This window comes from Stegostoma tigrinum, chromosome 29 (assembly GCF_030684315.1).
Source record: "Stegostoma tigrinum isolate sSteTig4 chromosome 29, sSteTig4.hap1, whole genome shotgun sequence".
Taxonomy (NCBI): Eukaryota; Metazoa; Chordata; class Chondrichthyes; order Orectolobiformes; family Stegostomatidae; genus Stegostoma; species Stegostoma tigrinum.
Genome location: NC_081382.1, coordinates 31,932,985 through 31,944,696, shown reverse-complemented (window position 1 = coordinate 31,944,696; position 11,712 = coordinate 31,932,985). Strand labels below are relative to the sequence as shown.

At 43.1% G+C, this 11,712-nt stretch overlaps 1 protein-coding gene across 1 annotated transcript in view; it reads right to left on the bottom strand.

Annotated features, from left to right (window-relative positions):
- Positions 1-11,712, bottom strand: part of gsna (gelsolin a) — a 74,252-nt gene that overhangs the window by 44,592 nt on the left and 17,948 nt on the right. The window contains exons 2-3 of the mRNA XM_059638301.1: positions 2,373-2,579; positions 916-975 (exon numbers count right to left, since the gene is read on the bottom strand). Coding sequence (XP_059494284.1) covers positions 916-975; positions 2,373-2,571 — 259 coding nt within the window. The 5' untranslated portion in view covers positions 2,572-2,579. The remainder of the gene's footprint in view (positions 1-915; positions 976-2,372; positions 2,580-11,712) is intronic.

Below are 11,712 nucleotides of genomic sequence, written 5' to 3'. Positions count from 1 at the left end.
AATTGCCCTGTTTGGCTAGTCCCATTGCAGCAGTGTTGAAAAAGTGTGGTTTTTCCCATCTGCGTGTATTGAAACCAAGGACATGTGGGCATATTGTTAAGTTGCTAGCTGGCGTTCGTAGACACAGGCTGCTAGTTGTCTGCCTGTTTATCCCACCTCCATATGGTATCTCAAACTACATTCATCCTGTACATGGTATCTATCGGGTGTTTAACCCTGGTCAGTTACTGTCTTAGTGCAGCTGCTGTGGTTGTAATCCAGTCCTTTTGAGTACTGTTCTTCCTGCATCTGTGAGCCACCTGTTGGAAAGGTTTCTTACCCATTTCTCAGTCATGTCTCCTCCATCATTGGTCAATTTGGTCTTTCCTCCCCCATCCCCATACTGATGGGTTTTTTGTGTGAGATTCTCGCAGCAGCCGCACTAAGACAGCAATTGACCAGAGTTAAAGACTGGATAAGTACCATGGACAGGACAAATACGGCTGACAAGATAGCAAGAGGAGACTGCACAAAACAGGCAGACCAGCAACTAGTTGTGCATTTTTCCTTTTGCCTGAGGTACTTTATCACTAGACAGACTAGCATCCACAAACATCAGGCAGCAACTAAATGACTTGACCAGATGTCCCAGGTTTCAGTACATACAGCCGAGAGAAACCACACACTTTTCCGATACTGCTATAATAGGACAGCCAGCGGAATTCTTGGAGGCCTAGGATTCATCTGTGGACGCCAAATGCAGTGAAGGAGGCCCACTATACTGACCATTGCAGTGCACAGCTGGGACCAGCACCTACCGGAAACAGCAGAAACCAGATGATGTAAATTCCAACTGGCACAAGAAAACTGTTTTACAGGAGGCACTGAAGCACGAAGGATGTCACCTAATAGGGGGCAAAACATCTGGTATCAAACCTGCTCCCCCTGCCACCACCAGCTGGGCTAACACACCAATATCTACAACCAGCACCCGGGCTACAAATTGCACTCAAATCCTGAGCTAGGGGGAATGACAATGGAAGATTAGTCAGGCCCTTAAAGTGCACAGGCGTTGGTAGAGACGAAGCAAAACAAAACAGGAGAACATCAAATCCTGTATCACTGTACAAGGAAAAAAAGTCTCCCCTTCATTAGCAACATAAGGGGACATCGAGATCTGCCAGATACTGAAAAGGAGGAGATACCAAACTAGATGTAGAAAGGATATGGTCTCCTCTGGGCCAATCCAGAAGGAGAGGCCCGTTTTAGGGTAAAGGGTAGCAGATTTAAAACAAAGGGAAATTATATCATAGGGTCACCAATCTGTGCACTTCATTACCCTAGAATGAATGGACAAGACACAGTATAGAGAGAGGTGATACAGATATTTGAAATTTTAGACAGTTTGAAGGGTTATGGGGAATGGGCAAGAAGGTAGAGTTGAGGCTGAGAATATCAACCATGATTGGGTTAAAGTAGTGGAGCAGGCTCGAGGACTGAATGACCTCATCCTGCTCCTAGTTCTACTGTTATCTACGGTCTCAGATTCCTCTGTTGTGTAGAAATATTTTTTTTAAAAAGCCAAAAAAGTTGTTTAAAGGTTAGCCAACTCGCTGGTGTCTGTCAAGCTGTGCCTCGCTGACAATGAAATGCGCGCACCATTCTAGGAGAGCATGCTGGGAACTTTCACTACCATAAATGGTGCATCTAGCTATCAGCCCAAAGTACAGCTTATAGGCAAATGCATCAAAAGAAAAACCGAAGCAGCTTTTGGTGGGGGAAATATTTCAGGTGGGACCTTGCCTCAAGTTTTAGAAGAGCAAGATGGGCTAGGAACATCCATGCGTTGACTGGTCTTCTGTTCTTCATTTCCAGAATATTGCTCTGAATCCCCAATAGGCAATGGCCTTTGGAGGGCAAAGGTCAAGAAGCTACATTTCACTCTGGGACAGAACAGACTGCAATTCAGCCACAGTCCCTTTCTCTGGTGTCAGAGGAGTCTGGAGCCTTGCAGATATTTCTGTCCGGTAAAGCAGGTTTCTGAATGCTATACACACAGGAAACTATTAACATGTTGATATTTGATGCATTATAAAAGGAAAAAGATTTGAATGGTTTTAACATCAGAATTTAATGCTAGACATGAACCTGGTGGGCAAGGACTTGGCCCATAAACTATAGCAATTCAAAAACGGACTAAGCGTCAGAATTTACTTCAGATGAGACTTGACAGAATTCTGTAAATCGACTGAAGTCTTAGCAGCCATGAAGAGTTGGACACTTCCAAATCAGCTGCGTTCAGCACCACTGAATGTCATTCCTGAAGCCTGAAGTGTTGACTGTAATAAATATAGCAACAGACCATGAACACAGACCCTTTAAACAAAAACATTACTCACCCAGCCAGAAATGCAGATCATACTGCAAGTTTCCTGATCGCTGTTTAATGGTGCGCATCACAAGATACGCATCTCCAGTGAAGAAATCTCCATAGAGGTTTTTCGGCACAGCGACTAGGTCCAACTTCTCCACTCTCCAGATCTGCAGGCCAGGCTCTTTGCCAGCATTTTCAAATTCATGATGGTAAACCATTGTGGGACCTTGTTTATTTAAAAAAAAAGAAACAACGGCTTCAGCCAACACCAATAAAAATCTATCCTTTTTGCCAAAAAAAAAACCCATCAACTTTTAAAAACCAACAGCTTGTAAAAAATAAGTTATGCCAAGTCAAAAGATGACGTTGACTGTCACACATTTTATCTGTCATTGTGTCTTCTATTCATTTATTGTACTGGAACGAGCATGATGTACGGATAAAAAGTAATGAAGGCAATACAGTTACACCATTGAAGCTTAGATATAAAGCAGACTAGATCAGCAGGCAAATTTGTGATAAGTCAAAATTACTCTATTCTTTTTGTGTGACTCCATTACAAGGATATGGTCAAAGATATTCTCATTTTAAAATGGCCTGAAAGAATGTTTGAAACCAAACGGAATGAGGAAACATGATGGATTTTCATCAGTCGGTTCAGATGTGTTACCTCCTGGAGCAGCTGGTACTTGAACTCAGGCCTTCTGCCGAGAGGTGGGGACATCACCAGCAGAGCCCCAAGTGATGAAATGTATTCAGGCAAGGCTAATTGAGTTTGACTGGAGCATATAAATATGGAGATTTCGTAAATCAGTGGCGGGGTCTTTTATGGTGAGTGGTGAATTGAAATAAAGAGCTTACTAACTGTGGATTTAGACAGTTATCTTTGTGTATTATATTGGTAGCAGAGATTGATTTAAAATGTAAAATTTTGGGAGATGACAAATTCAAAAAGGACATCTGGGTGGCCACCAGGAAGCCATTTGGGTTCATTATTCCCATACTCTCAAACCTGGGAACGTTAAGAGCCCTTGATCTATCTCACTGATGCGCAAATGTCATTTCATACTATATCGCTCTCATATTTAGTCACACTTCAGGATTTCAGACTTGTGTAGGGATCTTTGTGTGATCTTAGAGTAGTCACTGTAATGCAATTGGCATTAGAGACTGTAGGAAAAAAAAAAAACCAGGATATGCATTGAGGTCCAGAGCCGTGATGTCATGCTGCAACTGTACAAAACGCTACTGTGGCCTCACTTGGAATATTACGTACAGTTCTGGTCGCCTCATTACAGGAAGGATGTGGAAACTTTGGAAAAAGGTGCAGAGGAGATTTACCAGGATCTTGCCTGGTCCAGAGGGTCTGGAGCAAAGGTCTTATGAGAAAAGGCTGAGGGACTTGGGTCTGTTCTCATTGGAGGGAAGGCGGCTAAGGGGACTTAATAGTGACATACAAGATGATCAGAGGATTAGATAGGGTGTACAGTGACAGCCTTTTTCCCAGGATGACGACGTCGGCTTGTATGAGGGGGTATAGCTGCAAATTGGTGGGGAGTGGGGGTGATAGATTTAACAGATGTCAGAGGCAGGTTCTTTACTCGGAATGGTAAGGGCGTGCCAACGTAGTTAACTCAGCCACATTAGGGGCATTTAAAACAGTCCTTGGATACGCATGTGGATGATGACGGGATAGTGTAGGGGGAGGGGCCTTGATTAGTTCACAGGTCAGCGCAACATCAAGGGCTGAAGGGCCTGTTCTGCACTGTATTGTCCTATGTCCTATGTTAAAACTCTGGGCCAAATTCTCTCATTCCAGGCCCCCTCTTACTGTCAGTGTAGCCCCTGTGGGCAGGAAGAAAAGATTCTCAATACCAAGTAATTTTGAACACAAAAGTTCTCAAAGCGGCCACTGCTCACATGTTGTGTCTAATCCCATTCTTGAGAAGACAACAAGGGGCACTTACTTTGGGCCACTGCAGTCTGTGCGCTGATGATAGACAAAAAACACCCGAAAAGGTACATCTAATTCCTGTAAAATATGGTTCACGACTGGGAGTTTCTCCTTTTGCCTCAAAGACCATATTAATGGTCACAATATAAATGTCTCAAGTGTTCAGCACTGCCAGTTGAGTAAAAAGGTTTGCAGAATTTGAAGAAATCTGGACAAAAAATAAAATAAAATCCATGCTGTACTCGGTTCCCTGATCAGGTTTTCATTGCTTAAAAAGGTCAGGCATTTAAACAGACAAGGAGGGGGCTGGGGAGGGGGGGGGGGGGCGGTGTGCAGTAACTGATATTAAAATGCAACACCTTTAAAAAGTTCATGCCAGGGGTGTTCAGTTCAAAGTCTGTCCTGCTGTATCAGGGTTTCAACCTAGCACACAGACAACAGGATTACACAGTCTTGAAAACATTCCAGGCACCCTTGTATTTGACACGTCTCTGGCTCAAGTGATACCTTCTGCACTGGACTCCAACTGCAAGGCTTCAAGGATGAAGCATGGACTGGAATTGCACATACTTATGGACATAGACAAGGGAACTTCCCTGGGTATGTACCCTATGTAATAGCACAATGCAAGATGCAGACTCGGGAAGGTGGGAAGCATAGGGTAAGTTAAAGCCTTTGCCCAACCTATCACTCATCTGTTTTTACATTATTGTACTGCATTAACTTTCATTAATGGTTATATGTATTTTGATTATGCAGGTGATTAACAACATACTTGATGCAAAGTCAGAACTCTTAGTGATTTTTCATTAGTGCTACTTTTGGTTCGAGTCGAGACCTGTAAGCTGAAGTGGACAGGTGGATTGTGGGCAACAGCTGGTTTGTTGAAAAGAAAAACAAGTAAGCTGGTGTTTGAGGGGCCAAGCCTGAAGGTTAGTTCTCATTACTAAGGTCTCTACAGAGATGTAGTTTCGAGAGTGGCAGATAGCAGACTTTGAGCCATTGACAAGGTCAGTACTTGCATGTTGATTCCAGCAACTTGAGCACAGACATTATTCAGAGTACGTGGGCACCCATGGCCAGGCCGAGATTCATTGCCAATCCTTCACTGCCCAGCTGACAGTTAAAAACCAACCACATTGCAGTTGGTCTGGAGTCACCCATAGGCCAGACTAGGTAAGGATGTTAGGCTTTCTTCCCTAAATTAAAAGAAAAGGGACGTTGGTGAAGCAGATAATCCGGAATAATCACTGGTTGTAGCTGAACCCATTTCATTTAAAATTTCACCATCTTCCTTGGTGGGATTCGAACAGACATCCAAGAGCAAGATCCTGGGGTTCTGGATTGCAAGGCCCTTGACATCGCTGCCATGCCACTACCTCCCTTAGAACACTTTTCACAGCCAAAGGAAAGCGTCACAAGCACTTTGACACCTCAAACATTCCAAGGGTGGTTTCCCGTCAGAGTACAACAAAATCTGGCAACCAATCCATACACAGGAAGCTCCCTGCAGCTTGTCCTGGTCCATATCTGAATCTCAACAGGGATAACCTCTTCAAAATAGCACCATGGGACCTGATACATCAACAACAGGGGAGATACAGCTGCTGATAAATAGTACCATAATCCACTGGTTTTCTTAAACTAAAGATTGCTGTATAAATAAGGTAATACCTGTTCTTAAAAAAAAAGGTGAATTTTAACGTTCCTTTGGTATCAGTCAATAGGGCTGCATGGTGGCACTGTTGCTTCATAGCACCATGGACAGGGGCTCCATTCCAGGCGCGTGCACGTGTCACGGGGGGGGGGGGGGGGCTTGCAAATGCACTATTTATTTCCCTCCCACAGTCCAAGGAAGTGCAGGGTAAGGTGAACTGTCTATGGTAAATTAAAGGCATAGGATTAAGAGTGGAACGCTCTGAAGTTCAGTGCAGACTTAAATGGACTGAACTACATCTTTCTGCCCTGTCAGGATTTTATGACTCTAGTCTTGTGAGCAGAGATGAGGAGCTCTGCTCTAGCTTTGAGGAAGATGTATCCGCACCAGCTCCAAAAAAAAACAAACACCCAGCAATTACTCCTGACCAGTGTAGCTTTACTTATTGCTACCATGCAATAAAGTGTCTTTGTTACCCAAGAACAGTGCCTCAATTGTCAGTGCTCAAATGGTGATGGATCATCTGCCATTAACTTCATCACATAGGCCCAAGACCAAAGCTCAGATAAAGAAACCCTCTCAAAACAACTCCCAGCATTTGACACTAGGCAAGAGGTTTAAAAAAAAATTTCAAAAGAGGTATGAGGAATGGTCAGCTGCGAAAATAATCAAAGCTTTTGAAATGAAGCGTGAACCCACTGCCTCGTTTCAGGGCTGAGGATAAGCGATTGAAACTATAGCTGACACATTAACACAGGCTGTTTCCACCCTCTTACTGGCACTCAGCCCGACAAATACTTATTTACACAAACAAGAAAAAGTGATGTTTTTCAAAAAGATGGGCTCTTTAATACAGCAGTGAACGTGCAATTAAAGGTCTATTCAGACAGAATGTGAAAGTCTCCAGTCAAGGAGAAAAGAGTGGTCACAGAGCCCAAATCTCTATCAGAGAATGCATGGAGGGAAAGCCCAAATGAACCTTGATTCTCAATTTCTGGAATTGAATTTGATTTCTTTTTCTAGAAAGAAATAAAAGAAAGGAAATTCACTGGACTTAAAAACAGCCAAGGCTAATCACAATCCTATTTCAAGAAACTTCCAAACCATCTGACAGTGCCAAATCATTCCAGCTATAAAAAGGTTTAGACATGAGCTGCCTGACTCCTGCCAGTTCTGGACAAGAGAGAAAAATATCAAGTGTTAATTTATGCTAAAACAAAGACTATTAACGCTGTTTCACAAATAGTAGGAACTGCAGATGCTGGAGAATCTGTGATAACAAAGCGTAGAGCTGGATGAACACAGCAATTTGGGTCTAGGCCCGAAATGTCAGTTTTCCTGCTTGGCCTGCTGTGTTCATCCAGCTCTACATCTTGTAGGTCAGAGTATTAATGCTTTTGCTCTGTCACCACAACGCCTGTTCCATCATCTACAAAAGCTACACAGTTTAACATTCCTATGAACGAAACTGAAATGGATCCTCAGCACATGAAGTGAGAGAGTTCAAGTCAGTTACTGTTTGACCTCCAGAAGGAGAGCACAGGGGTCTACGCCCGAAACGTCAGCTTTTCTGCTTCGAAGATGTTGCTTGACCTGCCGTGTTCATCCAGCTCCACATTTGGTTATCGCTGAATCAATTCCAGGCTGGGTTGATAGACCCTCTTTTGTCCAGAAACTCACTGGAAGGAAACCTATATTTAGGCTTCAAGGAGGAACAATACTAGAGCCAGCTCACTGGAAGTGAACTCAGCAGTGACATCCAGATAGTTGCAAATCAAACAGATAACTAATATCTTGGGTTACAAGTTTAGGACAAAATCAAATTACCCCATCTGGTTTCTTTAACTGTGCGCATGTGCTTTGTATTCTGACGCTTGTTAATAAACTCCATTTTGGATTTCACCTTAAAAAAGAAGTGTCTGAAATTTGAGTATCCTCTTGCAAAGAATGGGGTTTAAAAAAAAGAGGGAAATAATATATCGCTGTCAGGTTGGTGGGGGTGGGGGGGGGGGGGCGGGGGAAGGAATAGATTAAAATTCCTCTTAGTCGTCCTTTTGACGGAGACTTTATAGTGGAAACCTATTTAACAGCTTGGGGTTGAAATTGTTAATGTGCTCCGGGATGGAGAAGAGAATGCAACAGTGTATGCCTGCCTTTCTGCAAGTCACCTCTAAAGCATCACTACTACAATCTCAATACACTGAATACAAATTGACCATTTCCATGTGAGGAAAGAGGTCAATCTGGGCAAGACTGCTAGATTACAAGAAATCTAGCCCGTCAGTCATGTATTATGGATCAAGAGCTGTATTTGGATAACAAAAAGGGGGTTTTGGAATGCCCGAATATGGGAAGTCAACTGGGAATAATATTAGAGACAGTCTATAAGAGGAGAGTCAAAAAATTACAAATACTACCCAAACCTACCATCAGTTATTGGACTTCATTATTAGATGAAAAAGGACTAACCAACATAAAGCTCAACTGCATGGATGTTCTTCAAACATCTAAGCAGAATATTTTGAGCGATTAGTGTGGGCAGAAATCGCTCAGGAGAAAGACTCGATCGAATTTTTGAAATCATTACAAAAAGGAGGCTTCAAGTTCTGACATGCTGCATTCCTTTGAAATTGCTGGTTGCTTCCAGTTTAATTTCTAGTCAGTTTGCAACACAGCCAGTAGAGGCAGTAGGCGGAATGTGTCTCACTTCGAGAGTGAAGTTCAGAAGAGAGAGTGTGCAGCATCTTGGAGGTTGATCTTCCTACACTTCTTGTATCCCTGGGGCATGGGCTGATCAGAGTTAGGGCAATGAACTGCTCAACTCGAAGACAGCTTCTGCTTTCAACAGGGCAGGACTTCAAATGGCAAAACCTGGAGCAACAGTTTAAAGTCCAATTTAGCACCATAAAGGCAGAAAGGAAATAAAGAGACAAATGATTGGTTACAACAAATGGATTGCCCCAATTAAAACAAATTCCTTCTCAAGCGGACTCTGTGGGATAGAGTGAAGTGACTTTAGAACAAAACATACCACTCAAGGCCACTCTACATCCAGCTGTGTTGGGGATGGGAAGGGGGTCAGGGAACAAGGTGGAGAGAAAACAGTCAATTATTCACCAACACCTCCCTCTTGTACTTTGCAAGGTACTTGTACTTTACAGAGAGAGAGAGAGAGCAGAGACTGCACTAACAGTGTGGAGCTGGAGGAACACAGCAGGCCAGGCAGCACTGGAGGAGCAGGAAAGCTGACATTGCAGGTCAGGACCCTCCTTCATAAATGACCCCATTTACGAAGAAGGGGCCCGATCCAAAACGTCAGCTTTCCTGCTCCTCCGACGCTGCCTGGCCTGTGTTCCTCCAGCTCCACACCTTGTTACCTCAGACTCCAGCATCGGCAGTTCTTATGATCTCAGAGGCTGCGCTAGTTTAGCTCTGGAATTCAACCCATGGGGGAAAAGAAAACAGATATTGCCACCTAAGCATTTGACTAGCCCACCCTTAGTTAACTGCACCCTGAAAGTGATTGTGCTCATCATCAATACTGACAGTTCACAACTGCCACTGATTCTGGCTCAGTGAAAAATGTCAGTTATAAAAACGTGCAGTGCTAAAGGCTGCTTATTGCTCAAAGAGTGGAGGCCAGACTCCATCGGTGCTGATCTCTGATAAGCATCTCTAGTCAATGAGTGTGGGGCTGCAGAAGTATAAACATTTGTCCCATACCTAGAAACAAACATTTAATTGCAAAGCCTTCACATCCATGAAGTTTAGGAATGTTTTCAAGTTATGTGTCTCTCTCCTGGACTTCAGATGAAAACAAAAAAGTTAATTTATTAAACAGAAAGTGGAGTGTATGAAGCAGAATTGTACTGTTACTCTCCTGCTCAACTTGAGCTAGGAATAAAAATAGACTGCACATTGCATTCATGGACCACTTTATCCAACTTTTCCCTCACTGGAACTCATCCAACTTCACCATCACAGCAAACCTGCTGCTAAGTGACCCTCCTACCATTTAAGTTTCCTCCCGTCATCCCCCCACAAAACGTACAAATGAGAACTCTGACCAGATGGTCTCGAGGATAATTTCCTGCAGGCTGTTTAATTGAAACAAGCTGCTTTTCTTTCACATTTGGTGAAAGATCAACTGCAGCAAATTCCATTTAAATTATTTCAGGCATTTCTCTTCCAGAAATGGCTTCCAAATTGGACCAAAACCCCGTACGGCCCCACTCATGGCTCCTGCTCTACATCTAATTATAGCCCCAGTTCAGCAACTTCTAACCTTAACTGTGTCGTAAGGACTTGCGAAAGAAATGAGAGATAATGGGAACTGCAGATGCTGGAGAATCTAAGATAAAGTGTGGAGCTGGATCAACACAGCAGGCCAACCAGCATCTTAGGAGCACTAAGATCTCAGCTTGGAATCAAAGACCCAATTCTCAAACTGTCCCTCTACGGTTTTGGATTCCTTCAAGGAAAAGCATCCCCTCGGCATTAACCTAAAATTTGTTGTACACTGTTTCAACAGGATCACCTCCGATTGGATTCTTCCAAACTAGAATGAGTAAAGACAGGGCCTTCCATTCAACCTGGCAATCAACTCAAGGAGCCTTCTCTGAATTGCCTCTAATGCAACAATGTCCCCCGCCAACCCTTGCCCAATGTAAAAAGGGCAATAAAACTCTGACTTGACAGTAAGCAGAGATAATGGGAACTGCAGATGCTGGAGATTCCAAGATAATAAAATGTGAGGCTGGATGAACACAGCAGGCCAAGCAGCATCTCGGGAGCACAAAAGCTGACGTTTCGGGCCTAGACCCTTCATCCTCTGATGAAGGGTCTAGGCCCGAAACGTCAGCTTTTGTGCTCCCGAGATGCTGCTTGGCCTGCTGTGTTCATCCAGCCTCACATTTTATTATCTTGACAGTAAGCAGTTGACTACTTTTATATCCCATCCCCATTGAAAAAGTGAATATCTAATTTGCATTCCTCATTACTTGCTGCACACTAATGGCAAGACTTGTTTAAAGGGAACACCCAGATCCTTTTGTAATGCAATTTACTCTAGCTCTTAACGAATGTTGTGTCTTTCTAATTGTTTAGATTTCTTCTGTGGCTCAGGATATATTTTTGTTCTTAATCACAACACCGAGAGATGTTTCACTGAAAATTAATAATTGTACAAGAGGGTTCAGACATGGCTGTAACTAATAGACCCGAGCCTCAAAAACCTCAGAGGCTGGGGATTCTTGTTCATGCCTGACTGCATGACAGTTTGAGACTGTAGAAAAGAAAACCTGAATGAAAAACAGATAGAGCTGCTCTAAGTCCCACTGACAAGATCAGCAACAGCCACTATGTTCAAGAATCTAAAGAAAGTGGGTTAAAAAGGACCACAACAACAGGGTTTCATACTGAATGAGTTCCAAGGAGATTTTCAGCTAATCAACTATGGGCAGCCAACAGATCACAGGATTCATACCCTTTCAAAAACTATATTATCTGGCTGGAGATTGAATGGTTAGTCATTTTACATTACTGCAGATGAACTGGAACAATTGATTTTGGTGAAGCAATACATCATTGTATGGTCTTCACTCATAAGGAAGTGTTTTTAATCACTGATAGAAAAGACTCCCTCATCCCTAAACCAAGCTTCTAGTCAGGAGTACAATGACAAATCTTACTGGAGCAAGACTAGCTGTAATACTAAACAAAAGCACAGCATGATACCCTTCATTAACA